At 48.5% G+C, this 21361-nt stretch overlaps 6 protein-coding genes across 6 annotated transcripts; 3 read left to right on the plus strand and 3 right to left on the minus strand.

Moving 5' to 3' along the window:
* Positions 1–1040: 1040 nt before the first annotated feature.
* Positions 1041–2899, plus strand: BGZ61DRAFT_338590 (uncharacterized protein; the record flags this gene model as incomplete). Its single annotated transcript, XM_046239145.1, has 4 exons — positions 1041–1413; positions 1474–1760; positions 1831–2292; positions 2402–2899. 4 exons carry the CDS (start codon positions 1041–1043, stop codon positions 2897–2899), a joined length of 1620 nt encoding a protein of 539 aa, XP_046113261.1.
* A 417-nt stretch (positions 2900–3316) lies between these two features.
* BGZ61DRAFT_489372 (uncharacterized protein) lies at positions 3317–5216 on the minus strand (the record flags this gene model as incomplete). Its single annotated transcript, XM_046250208.1, has 4 exons — positions 3317–3964; positions 4033–4947; positions 5031–5099; positions 5193–5216. The coding sequence occupies 4 exons, from the start codon at positions 5214–5216 to the stop codon at positions 3317–3319; spliced, it is 1656 nt and encodes a 551-aa protein (XP_046113262.1).
* A 1817-nt stretch (positions 5217–7033) lies between these two features.
* Positions 7034–9060, plus strand: BGZ61DRAFT_544976 (Alpha/Beta hydrolase protein; the record flags this gene model as incomplete). Its single annotated transcript, XM_046255284.1, has 5 exons — positions 7034–7283; positions 7371–7680; positions 7752–7793; positions 7859–8469; positions 8500–9060. Exons 1-5 carry the CDS (start codon positions 7155–7157, stop codon positions 9058–9060), a joined length of 1653 nt encoding a protein of 550 aa, XP_046113263.1. The 5' UTR covers positions 7034–7154.
* A 1975-nt stretch (positions 9061–11035) lies between these two features.
* Positions 11036–12145, plus strand: BGZ61DRAFT_336897 (S-adenosyl-L-methionine-dependent methyltransferase; the record flags this gene model as incomplete). Its single annotated transcript, XM_046239004.1, has 1 exon — positions 11036–12145. The coding sequence occupies one exon, from the start codon at positions 11036–11038 to the stop codon at positions 12143–12145; it is 1110 nt and encodes a 369-aa protein (XP_046113264.1).
* A 5147-nt stretch (positions 12146–17292) lies between these two features.
* Positions 17293–18164, minus strand: BGZ61DRAFT_489375 (uncharacterized protein; the record flags this gene model as incomplete). The annotated part of the gene is made up of 2 exons (XM_046250209.1): positions 17293–17790; positions 17982–18164. The coding sequence occupies 2 exons, from the start codon at positions 18162–18164 to the stop codon at positions 17293–17295; spliced, it is 681 nt and encodes a 226-aa protein (XP_046113265.1).
* A 1361-nt stretch (positions 18165–19525) lies between these two features.
* BGZ61DRAFT_526450 (uncharacterized protein) lies at positions 19526–19853 on the minus strand (the record flags this gene model as incomplete). Its single annotated transcript, XM_046252954.1, has 2 exons — positions 19526–19594; positions 19653–19853. The coding sequence occupies 2 exons, from the start codon at positions 19851–19853 to the stop codon at positions 19526–19528; spliced, it is 270 nt and encodes an 89-aa protein (XP_046113266.1).
* Positions 19854–21361: the final 1508 nt, after the last annotated feature.

Genomic DNA, 21361 nt, shown 5'->3' on the forward strand with positions numbered 1-21361 from the left:
GGATGTCTGTCCTTTTTTCAAGTCCAACAAGCGTCCTCAGACATCCTTTAATACATGTTGAGCTCGGCGCCGTTGTCGCGGTGTAAAATCTTAGCTTCCATGCCCTCCGGAGCCGACTTTGACTGGATGCTGGAGACTTGTGGGACGGACATTCCCTTTGACGACAATGCTACTTTTTTTTAGTGCACCAGGCTCACGACAATGCCGTCATTACTTTAAAGCCGAAGCGCGATCTTGGGTTTCAAATACCGACCCCCTTGCTGCAACCATGTGTCATAGACTATCCCCGCCCGGAGATGCTAGACCTGACAGGCCAAGATAAAGACAATCGGCCCACCCCATCCCTGTCGGACAAACGGACTAACCAACTGTCCGTTGAAATACCGAAGACCGACTTGCCGAGATCGGGCAGTGACGCAGTGGATGAGTGGTAAAGAAATGAAATGGAAGAAGTTTATTAATTCAGAAGTAACGAGACTCAATACTCTCGCCGCATTGGGCTTTGAATCATAAGAAGAACAGGCCCCTTTGGCCCTTGTTGAACGCCGCGTCCGGCCATTTCTTCAGCTTTCTCGCCCCGCATGGATTTAGCTACGAAGCCACAAGGAGGTCTCAACGAATTGGCCGTAAGTCGTATAGATTAGGCATCCCCCTACCCCTCTGATCTGAGACTCTGGCGGCGCTTGGAATTCTGACAAATATTAAATAGTGTTTTAGCTGCAAGGCTCGCAAGGTATTCCGGATCCTCTACCTAGTCCCTGCCAGACAACGACGGACAATCGTTACTTTTCGCGTTGTAGAGTCTGCTTACAACCACACTAGATTCGGTGTGACCGTGTCAAACCTACCTGTGATGGATGCTTCGCTCGACGTCAGATCTGTATCTTTCCCGAGCGAAGGAGAAGGAAAAAGGCCAATACCACCACTGCACCACCCAAACCGGCGTAAGTGTGCTACACCTCGTAACTACCTTATCTCCCCCTGGACTAACACATCCTAGCACAACCGGAGATGGCCTTCTATTGGATCTCCTCGACAGGATGCTTCAGGTCGAGAAACCCTGTTCGCGGCTCATCACTTCTTCACCAAAGGATGGAACCTTGACCGAGCCAATAACGCCCGCCCGCCATGACCTTGGAAGCCATCGAAGCTCTCCTTCATTGGCGTCGACTCGATATCCCGGAGCAGAACCCGCGATTCCATCGGCATGGCCAAAGAGGGACATAGACAGTGTTCCAGAAGAGCCAGAAGCACGCTCTACAGCCAATTGCACCGCTAAGCCTCTAAACGCCGAGGCGCGTCTCAAACACGCTCTTGATAAAGTTCTGCATCTCAAGCGTGAAAACCTCGAAGAACAAACTGCGACTCTGGACTACCGTGTCCCACCAGAGATTTCTAAAGCGTGTCTTGACAGTAGGGCGTTGCCTTTCAACTTCTAAATTGGTGTCGAAGCCTGACTGACGGCCTTCATAGATTTCTGCAAGCACTACCAGGTTGACATATTCCGCGACTTTATTAACATCAAGCTGATGTACCAAATTCTATGCATCATCGACGTACCGGAGATCAGTGTCGACCCAGCCGCACTTATTCTCTATTATAGTATACTCTACCATGGGTCCTTGACGATTTTGCCTGAAACGACACCGCAGGTTGGGGACCTTGCTCAAGCCATGTACGTTCACTGTCTTCGTGCTATACCGGCCTGGCAGAAGCAAGCTTCAGGGACAAAGACCGATGTAATTATCGCCATCCTTCTTGTATGTCCGCTGAAATTGGCCACGATTTCCCCTAAACTATACGCAGAGGCGGCTAATGTTGAGTTATTAGATGCGAGCCGCCTTTCAGCAGTATGACTTCGAGTTTAGCTGGAGTATATACAAGCTTGTGTGGCATTACATAAGAAAACTCGATATGCACAACCTTGATCAGACCTTTCCTGGTCCATTCATGGATCCCAAGCTTCCAACGGAAGGGGCGGACCAGCACAGGATGGGCTTTTGGGCCTTGGTGCTTGTCGATATCTTCTTCCGGCTGCTGCAAGATAAGCCTGCCGTTATTACTGCGAATATCGCCGAATGGCGCGTCAATCTTCCATCGATAAAAACGACATCCGAGCTCGCCGAACATGTGGTCCCCACGTTGACCTTTTTCGTAAAGTCTCGATTGACTTTCCTTCTCCTCGGCTTCTTTGATATGCTCAGTCAAAATGCGGAAGACAAGAGCAGTGTAATCAAGCGCATCGAGGAATTGTGTAAAGAAATCGAAGCTTTGTTCCAGGAATGGTCTGTGGTGAGTCTGTCGCGGCTCCTTATTCCCAGCCACTTTCATCCTGTTCGGTCAAGATATACATGTTGCCGTCAAACAATCCCATCTTACTGACCAGACATTCCGCAAATAGACCGATTCAATGGCTGCATACGAGGATAATGCTGGGTTCTGGTGGATGCTCTACGACCTGACCCTCACAGCATACTGCTCCATGATGGTCATGAGCCGTGAACTAGCTATTCTTCAGTCTGGGCTCTCTGGCGAGTTCACAGCAAGCGGCGACGTGCCCATCACACCTCTATCAGTTAATATCGCACGCCGCATCATGCATCTCACTCTGTTGGGTCTAGGGAAATATCCAAGCCCGGCAGCCGCATGTTGTGTTTTTGGCACATTCCGCTGTTACGTGGCATATGGCTGCTTAGCCGAACATCTTTTCACGAACGACCATGGAGATTCCGGCTCTACTGCAAAGTCTGATATGGTTTTGCTGGACCAGGTTTCCCAAAAGATGGCTGCGATAGCAGAAAGAGATCAAGATCTTGTGCCAGTAGTGCTCACGCTCTATGAGCTGAATAGTAGTATTCATGCCAAATGGAAGAGAAGCCAGGAAGCTGCCAGCCTTTAGCTTTCAAGTGGAGGCATAGTTCCGGCAGATTTTCGTTCGTCTCAGTCTCGTCAGCTTTGCTCTCTCGAGGTCCCTCGCGGTTAGTGTGACGTCAATAGCTCAACTTCCAAGAAATCCCACAGAGTTTATTAACTATCAAGAGGTTAGACTACTCTAGTACAAACATACCCCGAGGGTGAACCAGAAGCTCAACAGTAAAAAAAACCACCAACATTAGGATTAACAATGCAGACCATATACCCAGTCCATTTAAAGGTCAAAAGTTTGCTCAGACAGACTAAAGTGTCTAGGTCAACTGGAGAATTTGAAACAGAAGAGTGATTTCAACAATGATTTTCCTCCTAAATTTTCCCAATGCAAGACATCTCCACAAAGAAAAACACCCTGCTCATTAGAGAAGTTGGCTACATCTCCCACTCAAAGTTTCGACGCCGTAGATCGCTGCCGTTCTTGCTCGGCCCACTCTCGGATGACTCTCTTCAATATCTTGCCGCTGGGCAGCTTGGGGATTTCCGGCACAAAAGCAACACCCCCCTCTAACGACTTGTAGCTCGCCAGTCGATCCTTCACGAACGCCTTAATTTGATCTGGCGTCAGGCTGGATCCTTCCCTCAAAACGATATAGGCCCTTGGCAACTCGCCGCTTCTCACATCTGGAACCCCGATCACCGCGGCGTCAGTGATGTCGGGATGCGACGTGAGGACGCCTTCTAGCTCCGCTGGGGCAACCTGGAAGCCTCGCACCTTCAGCAGCTCCTTGTGTCGCTCAGTCACATATAAAAGGCCACTTGTTGGGTCTATCTGTATGATATCGCCAGTCTTGAAATACCCCTTGGCGTCCCAGCTCTTCCTGTTCGCTTCTTCGCTTTTGAGATAGCCGGGGATGACGATCGGTCCCTTGATGCACGCTTCACCCCTGCCCGTATGCGTCACGTCATTTCCGTCTTGGTCAATTAACTTCATTTCGACATTGGGCAACGGCTTGCCAATGGATCCCCAGCTAAGCTCGGCAATCTCGGGTGAGACACTTGTCGCGTGGGATGTTGTTTCTGTCATGCCCCAAATCTGTACCAAGGAAGTCTTAAGTTAGTGGATTTCCATGTCTGAAACAGCGTGCAACTGATGATAGGTACCTGTGTCAGGTGTGCAGAAGGATTGAGTAATTGATGAAACCTCTTCTGCATGTCGGAAGAGAGCGGTGCGGCCCCGATGTATCCGGCACATACTGAGTTTAAGCTGTACTTGTACTCGGGAGCATCCGGATCTACCATCTTGCTCATGACCACCTGGACCACCATCGGAGGCGCCATAAAGACTTCTGTAATGTTGAAGCGTTCGTGGTAAGGCAGCCACCGTTCCAGTGTCCACCTCTGCATGATGTATGCTTCTCGCCCATCCTTCAACTGAGACACAATGATGGTTGGGAATACGCCGATATGATACATCGGGAATACATGGACTGTGCGGATCTTGTAGTCTCTTGGATTTGGCTCCCAGAACAGCTGGTGCTGAGCCACCAGGTTGCGGTGCGTGACCATGGCGCACTTGGGAGAGCCCGTGGTGCCGCTTGAGAAGAAGAATCCGGCGACTGTGGTGGCCTGCCGCTTCACATCGTCGAATCGGATCCAGTCTTGCCCACAATTCTGGAGTAAGACCTTCCAGCTGCGAGATCTTGGCCGAGAGACTTGATCACTACGATGGTCCAAGAGAAAGAGCTTCTGCCCTACATCCAGCCCAATCTTGGTCATTGCTTTTTCCATCGAACCGACGATTTCGGGCTCGGAGAGGACGAACTTGACTTCAGCCATGTCGAGTGCGTTCGTGAGCTCCCTTTCGGTGTAGCTTGGGTTTGTGCCCACGAATGTGCCGCCTGCGCCAATAATGGCAAGGCAGATCGCTGGCACGTATATGCTGTTGAAGCTGTGGATGCAGACAGTGTCGCCTGGCTTCAGACCAGCCGACAGCAAGCCCGCGACCAGGCGACGGATAAGTGAGACGCATTGGGTATGGGAGAGCGAGTTGGAGGGGCTGGTGGGATCTATGTATATCTAAGTTCCACATTAAGTCAGCAAGCATCTTAGACTGCGTCTGAAATCATTCCTCTGGGTCGAGGAACACAGGGCGAACGAACAGGTTGATGGACGTCATAATGAGGGTTATCCAGCGTAAACGATAGAAGGTCAAGGTTAGATATACTCCTCTGGCCAGTGGAAGGGAGAGGCATATCTGTGGCGTTTGGATATTTCGGTCTTTTTCGTTTCACACAGATTGAGCATGGAATGTTGAAGCTGACTTTTCTGAAGCTGGGGGTCGACATGGTAAGCTCTCAAATAGGTACAATGTGATAGCACAGCACGGTGTACAGAACCGGTTGCCCGGACCCGTACAGTTGCGCAAATGGCTACTAAAGGCGACACTTTCTGGCCGGTTAGGACTCCAGCCGTTCGGTAATGGTGCTGGCAGGGAATCGGCATCAGGGCAGCGCAATGGCGTATGTGGTATGGCTATCGATAGCTACAATACATATGTAGTTCCAAGTATAGTCTTAAGAAAATCAAGACGATATTGAAGGTGCAACGCGCAAATGAATTGGTGAAGTTGGGTGTTCTGGGCTACGAACGCAAATCGCGTCGCGCACTTTCGGAGCCCACGAACGACAACCGCACCAAAAGTCAAACGTCCAGTTTTAGTCAAACGTCCAGTTGTGCCAAACGTCCAGCTTTACCAAATCCCAGTTTTGTCAAATGTCCAGTTTTATCAAAGGTCGAAAATGGATGTTGGGATATCAGGAAGCTCAGCCATAATCAGGTGATAAAGTTACTAGGCGACGGTATTTCGATGCTCCCGGTCCATTTTCAGCAAGCTCTTAGTTTGGGTATTCTGGGAGAAAGAGGGTCCAGAGACGTGTCACGGGCCGGTCTGCATAGACTACGTGACGCTGGCTGGCTGTATCTACTCTTACCAATTTCTAACTAATCTCGACGGGATCACGATTTCCAACCGTGATCCAACAACAGGATCACGATGTCAAACCGTGATCCAGGCGTACGGATCACGATTCACAACCGTGATCCACCAGGAACACTCTTAGTATATAAGCACATTCATTTAGCACTTTACATAGGGATAGCCTCACCAGCTATCAACAGACTTGGGTACACAAAGACTCACTTTTGCACATTACCAGACCGTGACCTATATTGCTCACTACGACGTCCCGATCCACTCGATCATAAACCCTACACGCCTTGGACCTACCCTAGTACCCCTAGAGTAAGCCCGACTGTCACAAGACGGGCAGATATACTTAGCCTGCAATTCGGCATCTGGCTTGAAGAGGAAGCTATGCATATTACACCACTCGATATGCGCGCAACAGTGTTCTAGAGCGGCCGGCTACGCATATATTACTCACCATCGGCCAACGGCTCGGCTTGTAGCAACTTGGCGTTGCACTGTGCAAGGACTAGTAGAGTGAATGGATACGGGATTCAAGGGGATTTCGCAGCAGCAGTGCGTTGTCACTGCAAGATGAAAACAGCGGGTTTGTTTGTATGTAGGCACAATTAAATTCAGTGCGTTTTTGGAGAACGGGGGTCCAGACAAACCCCGAACCCCCAACCCCCAAGCGCATGAGCAGAAGCGGAAAACCGGGAAAGGCAAACTCGGTGGGTCTCGCCCTCGCCATCACAGATCACGCTAAATCCTCCTTGAGCTCTAGCAACACCTTTGGGAGCAGGGTCTAGGATGTGTTGATGGGGTTAGAGAAAGCTCGGACGAGTAAAAATCAGCCCTGGGTAGGATAGCCAAGAGGTCTCTTTCATAACTATCAATGCGTTCCCCAGGAAGTTTCTGGGTCAGTCGAAAACGACGCCTTGCCTATTCTAGAAGCACTAATAAACTTTCACATAGCCATAGACAGGCCTGTAGCTGTCTACACGGAACTAGGTTTATCAGGTTACATCGATCCTTGCGCTGTTGCTAGTCATTAGCTTGGCCAAATTGGTCCGATTATTTTGCCGACGGTACGTATACCTCGTACTACGTAAATAGCGCGGGTCAATGCGAGGAGCAGGGATAAGACCGAGACCGAACCTAAAACTTCAATACATCTCGTTTATAGAAAACGGTGAACCGAAATATCCGATTGCTTTCAGACCCTCTGCGATATATAAAACACCCGTCGGGGAGGCTTATCTGATCTCATCTGTCTCTTACTACCAACCCCGGTAACATCAATCTTTTCCATCTTTATATGACCATGAGGAGTTTATTCCTATCCTTCGCGTGGATTGCGATGGACGTTGCTTGCGCCAGTGCTGTCCGTTGCAATAACCTGACGACGGTCGACCTAGGATACGCAGTGCATCAAGGAGTCTGTAATGTATGAAAACAGTTCCGCCCAAGATAATCTCCGCCATTCGGCTCTGTCGCTCCTATACAAACACTGGAAACTAATTAGTAACCCCAGACCGCATTCGAGTACTACAGTTTCAATAACATTCGTTATGCTGAAGCGCCTGTAGGAGAGCTACGATGGAGCAAGCCTATTCCACCCAAAACCACGAACCGGACGCTGAACGATGGTACCGATCAGCGTGTCTGCCCACAGTCATACCCTCGCTGGATACTAGAATCTCGAGCTGCTGCTGCTGGAATAACTGTTGAAAAAATGGCGGAACGAGTCATGAGCAATCCTCGCATGAATGAGGACTGCCTACTTCTTGATGTTCATGTCCCTGCAAAAGTCTTTAACAAGAGATATGCAGTAACTTCTGGGTGTAAGCAATTGAAACAAACTGGCCGCTCTTGGCACAATTATGGCCCTGGCACTGACAGAGCGTTTTGGTAGCTGCCGTCTTGGTCTGGATTCATGGAGGTGGCTATGACATTGGTGAGTCAACTTCCCCTCACTATAAGAGACTTGTGGGGTAGCTAAAGTACGTGCAGGACAGAAAGATTCTAAGCAATACGACCCATCAGGATTGATATCCCGTTCCCAGCTCAACGACCAGGAAGGAATCATCTTCGTTGCCCTGAACTACCGACTTGGCATGTTCGGATTCCTCGACGGCAATAGAGATGATATCCTGAGCAACGCCGGGCTGTGGGATCAAAGAATGGCCCTTGAATGGGTCCAGAAGCATGTTCATCTCTTCGGCGGAGACCCAGATCGTGTCACCGTCATCGGAGAGTCCGCAGGTGGCGGCAGCGTCATGCATCAAGTTACTGCTTTCGGCGGCAGGGGGGAGGTTCCGTTTGCCGCTGCGATTGCCCAGAGTCCTGCATTTTGGACGATAACGAACGACCTTAAACTTTGGGAGACGACTTTAGCCGTTGCATCTCAGCTCTCCAGTGTGGAAATTACAACGGCTGAGCAACTACGCCTGTTGAACTCATCGACGCTAATGCAGGTAAACCAGGCTATGACGTATAACGCGCCTTATGGCTTATTCGTCTACGGCCCAACGGTAGATGGGACATTTGTTCCAGACATCCCTAGTGTTCTGCTTTTAAATGGCCAGTTTTATGACTCTATTAAGGGAGGTTTAAACAATATGGATACGGTCGTTAAGCTTATCGAGCTAACTGTTACTTAGATCATGGTCGGTCATAACCGCGACGAAGCTTCGACATTTACAGCTTCATTAGACACCAATGAGCAGCTTATTTCCATGTTTCAACTCAGCTATCCAGTGTCTGACACCGCGGAACGGTACATATTCACCGACCTCTATCCCAACATCTTAAATGGCACCTATGGATACACAAGCCAACTCGGCCGCGCCAAGCTTCTCATCTCTGAGCTTGTTTTCACCTGCAACACACGCTTTCTTGGTACTGCTTTCCGCAATCAAACGTACAACTATCGCTTTGAGTGCCCTCCAGGACTCCACGGTCAGGATCTTGACTGGACATTCTTCGTTGAGGAGGACCCGGATGTAGCTCCGGAAATTGCCATCGCTATGCAGAGCTACTTCACGACCTTCACCATGACCGGAGATCCCAATGGCAATGCGGGCTTGCCAACGTGGCCTCTATACGGAGAGGAAGCAACTTTGGTCATATTCGGGGCAGGAGGAGTTGCAACAGCGAAGGACGAAACAGCCAACAGGAGGTGCGAATACTGGCAGAAGGGGGAGTACCGGAAATCTGGATGAGTCGTGGGATGAAACTTGGTGACTCTTTTGTATTTCGCGTGTTATACAGCCATCCTTACTATACACTCCAAAGTATAAGATGATCATGGTCCTAGTAAGCGATCAGGGGTCTAGTCGACCGGCCCACTTACAACGTCGCCAGAGAAACTACGGCAACTCCATGCAGCTAGGAGGCTATTCCGAGAGTCACTTAGCCAGCCGCACGTTGTGCTGGGGACGCCAATTCCACCAACTCAATAAAGTAAGCGGCGTTTCCGTGCTCTAGCTTCCTTACCTCCCGTGCAGCCAACGACCCATCCAATCGCCTCACATTCTGACCCATCTACTGTCTGAAGCAGCACAACTGGTGTGGATTACTCTGACTTGACTGCTATGTTCCACAGGGCCGGGAAGCATCCGAGACCCCCCTTATGTTATCATGATGGAGTTTGACAAGTACAACGGACCGGTGTTCCTGACCACCCCTGATGGCAGGAAGATCGTCCTGATTCTCCCCGTAGAGAGGGACTTCCTTATCAGAGCCACTCTCTGCGCTCGCATCCAGTTCCCCCTAATCGTATGCTACGCTATTACCGTTCACAAGTCACGAAGCATTATAGAAGATATGATCGTTACCGACCTCTCCTGCCAGGATTTCCAGACTGGGTTAAGCTACGTGGCTGCCTCTTGTGTGAAAACGCTCGAGGGCTTGATAGTAGATGCCCTATTTGATTGCAATTACCTGATTTACTTATCTTTTCCGGATAGTATGAAGATAAAGATGAGGGATCAGCAGCTTCGGAGACGACAGGTTCTTACACAGAATCCCTATAAGACAGACTACGGTTCTGCATAATTCTAGGTGATTCTACTCGCGATAAGAAGAAATGTTATAAAAATTACTCCAGTGCGTAAATATGTAATGGTTGTAGATAATTGCTTGACCCGCGGACTCTCAGCCTTCGGCTGATTGTACCCCTTATACTATCGCTCTAAAGTGCAAGGGGTGACGTAGTATTTTAGAAGACAGCTTTATAACCAACCAATTTAGCCCCTAGCCTTTTATTTCTAGCTCCAGTAAATCCAACCCACTGAGCCATAACTATGCGAAGTATATTACATACCGATAGTGTTCCTACCCCGCCGGATATAATCGTGGTTGAGAGGGTAACTGACGTAAGTCCAGCCCCATTCGTCTTGTGTAGCTTAGCGTTGACTATAGTACAGGAGTGGCCAAAAGGATTTACTCAAGCAGATACGATCCTTCAGGGGGGGAGAAGCTTAGTGACGATTGGGTAAATAATTACCCTCCCAGCCAGCTTTGCATTATTTACGAACGGGGCAAATGTCTACCGAGACCTAACTCTAAACTTGCATAACAAGTCAGGGCAGGGGCCGTTGGAAAGTTAAAGATAAGCTTATGCTTTCAACTGAAACTTGCGCTAGCAGGAGTTGAAGGAATTATCAGATCAGCGTCTGCTAAGGGTATAGGCCCGATAAGCACAGCCATCATGCATTGCGGACTTAAACCCAGCAAAGCGTCTTTAATTCGTTGAATCATCACCAGCCTTAGAGTGATCTCGCCTTATTAGACGTCACAATAGAAGACTGTTGGATTGACCCCTCGGGTGCTGGACTAGGGCCCGGCTAGAAACAACCCTCTGATACATCAATATCCTGTCTTAGTCATAAGTTCGGGTTTTGATGCGAATGCGAATGCGAATGCGAGAAAGGTCCAACGTTCATCTACTAGATCCACCTAGTGGAGTGGTAGGTACTGAGAGCTGGTGGGACAGCCACCAAGTACACTCACCTTCATCTAGTCAAAGTCGGCACTTAAGTAAAGTTCAATTAGTGTGGCGTTCCAATTCATTCACTGTCGTAATCATAAATGATCCGAAGATTAGTCCGACATACCCCGTGGTCTCGAACATTTAAACCTCTGACGATTTTACCTTCTAATCTTCCAAAACAGGTGCGCCCGGTAATAATCAACATGACCTCCCAACAAGCACAGGCGCGCATTGCAATGCGCGACGCATACTATAATGAGCATTGCTGGATTCAGGCTGCAGCGATGCGGGCTGCCTTGGATCTGCTCCCGGGCTACCCGGCGAACAAGTCTTTGACAGTTGTCGACTACGGATGCGCACAAGGTGCCAACGCATTTGAGCCGATGGAAAAAATCGTCTCGTCCCTCCCAGACGGTGCAACAGCAAATCTATTCTTCGAAGACACGCCATGGAACGATTGGTCCACTCTCGCCAAGACTGTCAACAAGGGCATAGCCACGCTCTCCAAAACTGGGAACGTTCGAATCTTTCCCTCACTAGTCCCAGTTGGATTCTACAACCAGGTCATCCCCTTCCAGACAGCTGATGTAGGTTTGTCTTGGTCTTCATTCAACTACCTCGAAAACCAGCCAGACCTTAAACTTGACCCTACTGCGCCGCCAGCAGAGTTCGTAGCTGCGCGCCAAAAGGCCTTTGGAACAGCCGCCCACCATGACCTGATCAAGCTGCTGAAGCTCCGGGCTACCGAGATCCGCGATGGGGGATACCTCGTAGCAGCTATAGGAGGGCAGCAGCCAGCCTCGGACCCCCGGCCGACCAACACCGGCTTCGCGCCGCTGCAGGCTGCTCTGCTAAAGATGATGCGGAATGGTCGCATAAGCGGGACGGAGCTTGCGCAGTTTGCCTTGTTCCCCAGCCACGAACGCACTCCGGAGGAGATTCGGGCCGTCTTGGGCGTTCCGGAAGTTGTTGCTCTGTGGGAGGTCGAGGTTCTGGAGTCCAAATTGATTGTGCACCCTGCTTGGGTAGCCTATCAGAGCGCACTCCAAGCCGCCGCTGACGATGACGCCAAAAAGGAACAGGCTTTCCAGGCCTACGCTCGGGCGACAGTCATGAACCTGATTTCCTCCTCTGGTTGGTTCTGGTTGGAGATTTTGGAGAAGAATCGAGGGCACGACTGGAAAGGCGGCGAAGCTCTCCTCGAGGAGCTGACGCAGGTTGCGGTGCAGGAGGTCGTGGAGAACTTCAAGGGCATGAGGGTGGAGATATGGTACACGTATCTCAAGTTGAACAGAAGGAGTGGGCGCGTTTAATTTGTCGAGGTCCTGCTCGCTTTCTCTAGAGCCCTACACCTACTCCTCTCCTGGACTGTACGTGCAACCCGCGACAGGATCTCAGCCTCGTCGCGCCGGTTTTGGAGGCAACCACCGAAGCATCTCTACCTGTCAGATATGTCAGAGGCGAAAGTTGCCACCCATTGCTACCTATTGCCACGAGGCTTAGCAATCAGCTTCTAGCTGATTCTATACAGAAGAGAAAGGGTATATAAAGCTTGCCCTGAAACCTCAAGATATGGGGGAGGACGGAGAACACACAATTTTTCACCCTAATATTGGACACTACCTCACTACATGAGGGTTAAAAAATTTATTGGTTTTTGTTGTATAATTAACGTCGTAAGGACTGCTAAAAAAGAACTGTCCACAGAATCCCCTATGGTGCGAGACGACGTGCTAGGCTAGTCTAGACTATCTCGCAATTAAGAGGCTCTAAATCGGCGCTCATGCTGGCCACAAACCTCTCTGGCTCATACGGCCCTGGTGTCGCAACCCCCACACGGTCCCCAAAGCGTCAACACACGTGGCGTGGCCTCGCATAGCCTGCTGCCGATAGGGATTACTCCCAGGCTTCAGGTCTATAAGATGTATGGTATTCATGAGCACCGCCTATGTGACTCCACCTCAAGAAGACACAAGAGCCGAAAGGGCACTAATTACTAATATACACGTACATTGCCCAAATTGTGTCATGGTCTCCTTCAGCCCATATTGAGTCCTCTTATTGCTTATACTTCCTTTGCCTGTCGTATATTCCTTCTTCTCTGCGGGTTCCCATAGGTTAGTAGAAACGGCGAACTAGCTTGAAACCAATTCTCCAAGTGTTCAGTGTCCTATCTACGGCGGCTGAACCAGTGCTCGCTATTTTGGCATTGGTTAAGGGTGTGGTGAAGTTCAAATGGTAAGGTTATAAGGAGGTTGATAAAATTATAGGACATAAGTCTGGAACCACCCACACCACTTTTGACACCTGCATTGTACACACCTAACTTCAAATACAGATTGCGCAGCCAATTTTAATCCAAATTAAAAGTTATATACATAAAAATAATGCCCTGCTTCTGGCATTTAATATTTTATATACTAATCTCTAGTCCGGCGTACAGCGGCCAGACGGTGGGGGAGTGATTCAATCAGCTTCCGGATCAATATCTGGGGGATTGCTGCCCACGCCAACTTCATGCATTTAATCAACTCTGTTCTATCTAACTTATTATCTTTAAGATGGCATATATAAGGGAACATCTTATAGAGGTTCGATTTTAATGCCTTCCAGATGTGTTCAATAGGGTTCAAATCGGGCGAGTGTGCAGGCCAGTCAATATACTCAATTCCACGCAATTAAAGCCATTCCGGCGTGCCTCCAAAGTTGTGAATTCGTGCATTATCCTGCTAGAACCGGCGCGTGCCGTCATAATAAGGAAGAAGACCGATCTCCAGTGCCTTCTGATAGCTTTTGGCAGTATATCCCTTTCTCTTTCCGCGGTGATCTCGTTCCATAATAATAAGGTCCGATTTCCCAGTCATCCAGATAGCTGCCCAGACCATAATCGAGATGGGGGCCTTCCCATGGATAACTATATTGACCATATCCTTCAGAAACCTCTCGTAAGGCTTCTTAAAGATCCATTTTCGAGAATTATTAGACTGATTTTGACAGTTGACTCATCCGAGAACATCACCTAGAAAGCGGGTTAGCCAGATCCAATACACCAACTTCAACACCGTATACCTCTATCAATTCATCTTCATCATCCCTCCAAGCGCATGCCTATTAAAGCCGAACTCTTGCTATTTCTTTGGATATCGGAATACAAGATATACTTTTCCATTTGCAACCATAATAGCACTTAACAATACGTTGTATAGTTCGGTAAGAGACGCGACCACCTATCGATCCAACTAGTACAGAATAAGTAACATTCCGTTATCTTTTTAATATAAGAATAATATACTTAATTTCTGTATTGGTCAATTTCGTCGGACGCCCAGATCTGGCCTTTTTCTCGAATATATACTCTGTTTGCCATCGATTCCAGATCTTCGAGACTGTCGAAGGTAATACATGAAATTTGCGTCCGACATCGCAATTACTCCTTCCCTTATCTTTCTCGCTGTAAATAAGGGCTCTGGATACAGAATCCAGCTCTTGGTCAAAACCGCGATTTTCGCTTATAATGACACCAAAAGACCTTCTTGGAGTCTTCATTTGAGCAAATTGTGTGATATTAAAGAGGGAGGGTGTGTCGGAGGGTGACGCGACTCGCGATCGTGACGTGTCAAGTGGTTCCACACTTATGTCATGTAATTTTAGGGAGACGCCTGTCTCCGTAGCTAGCTTAAATCGAGGCGGCCTGTGGCCAATGCAAATCGGATTGTCGCTCAAACGGCCTCCATGTTTGGCGTCCATTTTTGGTCGTCTGATAGTGACTTCCCTCTAAGTTAGAGGGAAATATTACCTTATCGGGTATCAGTGCACTAAAGCATTTCCAAACGGTATACAGTCCACTTTCGGCATCGGAAGAGGAAATATTCAACTATCTCTCTCGCTTATCTACAATCGCACCAGTCCGATAGTACCGCTTTGATATAGGAGAGATATACATTCAGTCTCGCCATATCTATTCTGAGCTGAGCAAGTATATTAGCTTCTTTCTATAATAGCTAGTTATAGAGTTATTTTATATATTTGCCTGACAGTACTGTATCTGCTTATTTAGAGTATTTGCCGACCTTTTCTAGTAGTATTCTATTTATATTAATTTTCGATTATACAATTCTAAGTAATATCAACTATATGCTGGTAAGCTGTTTGTCGGAGTTGGCTTCTTGCTATATCGCCTTCCGAGCCTCCTCCTTAGTATACTATACTTAAGAAGCTTATTCTCGCTACGTGAGCGTAGCCACAGAACATTCACGACATTTTCATCTTCCCGCAGCTCCTCAATTAAATCGTAAATACCGCGTATATATTCTTGTCCGGATTGTTAACGGGGCTGCTTGAGTGAGAGCGCAGCAGCTTTGTTGCTCGTGATAAGTAAGATGCTGCGATATTTGAAGTATAGTAGGGCTCGCCTCAAAGCATATTCCATTGCTGCAAGTTCTCCGCTATATAGGTTCTGTTCCGTTCTTATACCAAGAGTAAACGACAAGGTCTCGAGCCTCGAGCTACCTCTCATCGATACCGGAAACTTGACTGCTCCCCCCACTTATACTATATCGTTCCGCGCAGAGCTGCTTACCACGATGCATATGGCCCAACCTGCTTTTGCTTCTCTTATTGCTGACTTGTCTGTAATAGCTTCCACCCGTTTTCTCTATGGCGCCAGTGTGAATGGTTGAATGGTTTCTAACTGCTGTATTGGTATACTTCTGAGTGATAAGTATTGTCACTACCTGGTAGAGCGGTGACCGATAAGACTTTCTAACGCTCGTATACGAGATATCATCCTGCGAAGAGGGTTGATATCAGGTAATATGTGAATATCCGTCTATATGTTAATTGCCCTCTTCTAAAACTGTTGCTATGCTGGAGCGATATGAGCTTCTGCTTCTGCTATACTCGTTGCCACTGTGCTAAACGTCCTAACAATTGCCTATGCTCCTGCTTTCTGAACCCTATTAATCGGTCCTATAAGTCTGTCTTTAAACCTATGCACTATGCATCCATGTATTAGAAGCGTAGTCCACCACAGGGGCGACAGCAGCTCTAAATAATTATCTTGCTATCGCTGGCGGTAGGCCCCTTAACCTCTTCAGTTCTATTGCTGCTTCTAACCCCTTCGAAGTTGCCCTTGCAATATGTTCCTTGTACTTCCTGGCCCCGTATCACTATCACCTACTCACCATCCCTCAAGGGGGTAAATCTCGGGGCGGCGGAGTTACAGCAGGTTATTAGCCTCCCGGACTACCTTTACGCTGGTATTAAGATAACTTCAGAAGTCTACAAGACCCCTGGTAATAGGCTACCTACTATAGTAAAGTTAGAGGTAAGTATATTAAAGAGATTTGTAAAAGCTGGATGTACTGGGTATTGGGTTACCTGGAAGGGGGTTAGGATTCCTTTTTACCTATTCTATATAAAGCAGGTATAAGAGTTTATAGAGGCAGAGATAGAGGGTAAGATAGTAATAGTATATTATTACTAGGAGATTTTTAGCAGACTTCTTTTATATATACTATAATAGTTCTTAGAATAACAGCTAGAGGAGGGGTTTATAAAATAGATAAAAAAACTAAAGTCAGTAGCTAAGAAGGAATCTTAAAATAGATGGTAATATAGCAACGGAGGCGTTGAGGAGACTGCAAGGTACAGCCAGTTTCAACCAGGCAGACAAAAGGCCGGGAGTTAGTTTCTCGACACTCATAGTCGAGACGTAGAACAGAGATTAACACTTCTACCTAACACTTCTTTACAGCTTGGACTATAGTATCTTTCATCTGGCTATCATGGACGTTAATTGTAGTCAGATTTTATCCAATCTGGCATGGTCGCCAGCAGATCTTAGCAGTTTCACGTAATCTATGGAAACTCATCCATGCCTAATCACAAGTCTTAGACTCTGTAGGATGTGTACAGGAGCCCTTTGATAAATTGAGAACGAATCTATAGAATCGGCCATAATCCTGCATAAATGTGCAACCCTAATGTCTCGATTGCCAGAGTCTTAAGGTGCCTGTGGCTGGTACTGCGTCCAACTGACAAGCGCTCTCTTGTACTTATGCTCGAGCCTCAATCACGGCTCTTTCGACGGGTCCCCTCCACTTGCAAGAATTGCATCAGGTGCATGAGTGCTACCTGTAGTTTCTGACCGCTCGGCATATATCTCAACGTTCGAAGTTAAGATCCCTTGATCACTCCCCGCATCTGATACTTCGAGTGCAGCTCTATCCGTTCTAGTGTTCCTCAAAGTGGACATATAGTACGATGAGTCGTTGACATTGCAGTCTGCCCCGGTCTGGTTTATGCCGTGCTTTGAACCAGTCATGGAAGTCGATAGGCCCAGTCGCTTGAGAATTTTCTCGAGGGGCCTCTTGAGCGTAGGGATACACGATGCTATGATGCTGTACGATAAATTGTCAGCTAATTCACCAAACCGCGTGTCTGAACGCTAAGGGCACAATTACCTTAGGTACAGCTCCACTTCGCCCCACAGTGCAATTCCCATGCCATTCCAGAACGTGTCTCCGTTCGCACCGTATGACTTGGCTTGCACTGTCCTGATAACGCTCCCTATGCTGGCAAACAATCCTAACCCCATGACGACTCCAAGCGCGGCTTTTTCTCTCGGCCGCAAACTCACCAGCTTCAAGATGAATTTGAGAGGCATTAAAGCTAAGATGAAGTCTGTCACAATAGTGAGACATGATAATATGTAAATGCTAACCTGCAAAACCTCCGTTGGGAGGCAGGTTGCATTAGTGATTGCTTTATCCCAAATGGCTGCTAGCGGTCGGCAGGCGGAGAGCTGAAAGCACATCATCGTAACGGGAATGAGGAGGAGTGCGGCGATCATGAGGTAGAGGAATATGCGCCATAGCCGCGAGTCTCGGTCGATCCGCAGCAGTAATAGGGCGATGGATACCTTGGACATCGATATTGCCCAGGCCCATAAAGGCTGCTATATGAAAAAAAATTTCGTCGCTTCTCTAGATTGCTCTGTCGATAAGTAGTAGTTATGTCGACCAAATCCGTGTAGTACGGCAAGGAGCATGAGAATCCAGGTACTCGTGGCAAGAGCCTGGCCAAGAAGAAATGATCAGCCCGTGGCTAAAGAAACCGAAGGGAGGGCTTTCAGGCAGGGGAGCGTACCATAGACAAAATAATAGCGTAATCGTCCCACCATAACCGAAAAGCCGATCTTAGACGAGTGTAGATTCTTCCGCCTACGAGGATCAAGGCGATGAGCTCGAGGGCGGATGTGACAGTGACCATCTTCCACCCCTGGTCCTCGTCAGGAACCCCCGGAGGAGGAAGACCCTTGACGGTGCTCATACTAACGCAAAAAGGACTTCAGCTGGGAGTTAAAGCAGTTTGAGATGAAAGGATCATAAGGTATGGGGTCTGCTCCGGGTAGAATGGATTCAAGAAATCAGCGTTGCCATTGTAGCACGCGTTCTGGGCTTCGAGGCGTGGATCTTTTTATTGACAGATCTACAGTAAAAGTAAATTGCATACCAAATTATCGCTAGCTCATTACTCCAGAGACCACAGAGTGGTGGCACAGTACCTGCGTACCAGCGGAGATTGGGGGATGACATGCCATGGCCTGCCTCCGTGACCTAACTATGCGCCACATGCGACACTTTGGGGGTGAGCTAACTGCGCCAAGGTAATGGCATATGGATTAACAGTCCCTAGCGTTCTACCGCCAGCCTTACATGTATATGCAATATGACTCGAAGACTTTCTCTCGAAGGTGAGGTGGCTTGCATAAAATCAATGGATAGAATGGATAGCGCATTCTTATCGTAAGTTTCTAGCCCTCCATCTCCTTCTTTCGTTCCGACCGGTTCGCCAATAGTAATCGTGGCAACTGAACCTCGATCAGTCCTCAGTGACATACATTATAGTTATGATTAGCTCCCTCAAATTTTTTGCTTTTTCTGTGGGTGAAGACTTTTGAAATCGACATCTATATACAAATCAAATTGTTATTCTCACGTGTCAAAGTGGAATGCGACTCAAGTCAAGCCAAATACCGTAACAACTCAGTTAACTCTCCCAAGTAGCGCCTCCACTTTGTCTCCATATTTCCACTGTTAACCGCAAAAATTCGCAGAAGTGTCCAAAAGCAGCTGATCTCATTTGTTGCCCCATGTTTTTTATGGGGGCCGCTACTTGGGCGAGATAACTGAGTTTCTACGGTAGTATGGGGTGGAGAGCCGGGCGCTAGTTTAGGCTTTCCGGTTCTCCGCGCGCCAGTTACAGTACGACAATGCCTCCATTTCCAACACGCCACCAAGCCCTGCCTTCCCTTCGATGCAACCTTGGGCTCCCACATGCTAGCCACCAATTTACCGGCCATGGCGATAAATCCCTCGCTTTGTTTCTCCAGCGCCTCGCCGGCTGTTTCCAGCCAATCCCAAATGGCAGCATTCCATTAGAACACACAGTGTAGCGGCCATTGAATTCTAATGTTGTCAATTACAGCCATCATAGCTATAGTACAATTGATCTACTCTCTCAAACTAATGGGTTCGTCACCTTACTAACCAAGTCTGCGGCAAAGGCTGGCATCTAATTTAACAATTCGGGCTAACACTCCAGACAAGACACATCTTCAATCAGTGATTTACTTACAACAACCCGATCAAATGCATCAGGATCGTACCGAACCTCTTCACCTTCGACAGTTAAAGCTTCCAGAGGGCCGGGATGGGCTGGATGAAGAGGCAGACTTCGGTGACGAACTCGATGGCGAACTAGGGAGGGTCGCTGTGAGCATATCTATTTGTAGTCTGTTCCAGTTGTAGGGCCCACGGAAACAGTGTAAAAGAGCTTCAAGTTGAGAGAAGTGCCCTCCTTCTGAATGTTCCATGCATTGTCCATGGGCTTACATTGGAAGACAACGACCATGGTCGCTTCGACGCCCTCGGCCACCAACACGGCAAGGAGCGCCTGGTTGATGCGTTGGGAGACGTGGCCGGGAAGCAATCGAAGGTAGAGAACCGCGAACGACATCTTGGCCGTAACGAAGCCCCACACGTAGGCCAGCTTTGTGACGAATTGGAGCTGCAAGGCCTTGGGGTCAGCTCGACACTTGAGCAAGGCTGACAACACTCCGGAGGAAAAGTGCTTCATCAATCGGCGCATTAATTGGCGTATGACGTTATTAAACTCCAAACTACGTGAAGTTTGTGAAATAGCACGCATCCCGCTCGACTGGACACATCGACCGAATTACCATCCCCTCTCGCTCCAATTTTCCCCTTTGCATGCAATATTTTGTAACCGCCCAGGTTCCAACGGACAATTGCGATGGCATCTCAGCCTCTTCTCGACTGTGAAGAGCTAGATCCCCCTTCCTATGAGGACACCATCTCTCCAGGTGTCATATATGGAGAACTGTCTGTGACTGGTACGAACACCTTGTCTAGTACTGTCGGTGTCATCGGCTCTAACGTATTTCATAGATGGTGGCTGCGTCAGCCTGGACCCCAACTCTCCATGTTTCCGAACCCTGTCACGTTTCGTCCCCGACTTCAAGCGCCCACCAACAGCAAGCAGAGAAGGGTCCAGCTCTTTTCAGGCAATTCAACTTGACGATGAGACTGCGAAGCAGCGTTCGCCGCCCAAAACCCAAACATGGAAGGCTCGACTAAATATCGTGGTCCAAGTTGTTAGCAGTCGCGGCGATGTACAGCCTTTTGTTGCACTTGGAGCGAGCTGCAACAATACGGCCACAGGGTGCGATTGGCAACGCACGATACCTTCGAGAAATTTGTGACAAACTCCGGCCTGGAGTTTTTCCCCATTGGTGGTGACCCGTTGGAACTCATGGCCTGCATGGTGAAAAATCCCGGTTTGATCCCTAATATGAAATCGTTCTCAGCAAATGAGATCAAGAAAAAGCGAAAGATGGTCACGGAAATGTTGGACGGGTGCTGGCACTCATGCGTAGATCCCGATCCTCAAACGAGCAAGCCCTTTGTCGCACACGCAATTATCGCAAACCCTCCAAGTTTCGCTCACGTTCATTGCGCCCAGGCGCTGGGGATTCCCGTACATCTGATGCGAATAGGGTCGCTAGTCACATATGTGAGGGTATTTGAAGTTGTAGAAAAAGGGGTTGATTTCTCTATCTTACGGTCGTGGGCGCGGGACCGTAAGGGTCCCGTCCACGTAACCGAGGGAGGCCTGATGCCTCAGACCGGACCCTGAGCTTGAGGCTCAGGATCCATCTTTCCGCATTAGCATATGTCCGATTCTGCTGCTCCAATCCTGTGCAGGTAACTGTTGATCCTCGCCATTCCCGTGCGCAGCTGTGAGAGCATGTCTGATTCGCGCCTTTTCAGTCCATCGTACAGGGGGCGTGTGTGTGTGCCTGGTATCGCTTTGTCGATACGCTTCGAATAGTTTCTGACCCTATCGGGCAGAGTCTTCTGACGTTGCTGCTGTGCGATCGATAGTCTCATCCGCATGGAACGAGCATGATATGATGCTTTCAAGTATTGATTTGTATTTTCAGA

This window comes from Ilyonectria robusta, assembly GCF_021365365.1.
Source record: "Ilyonectria robusta strain PMI_751 chromosome Unknown BGZ61scaffold_1, whole genome shotgun sequence".
Lineage (NCBI taxonomy): Eukaryota > Fungi > Ascomycota > Sordariomycetes > Hypocreales > Nectriaceae > Ilyonectria > Ilyonectria robusta.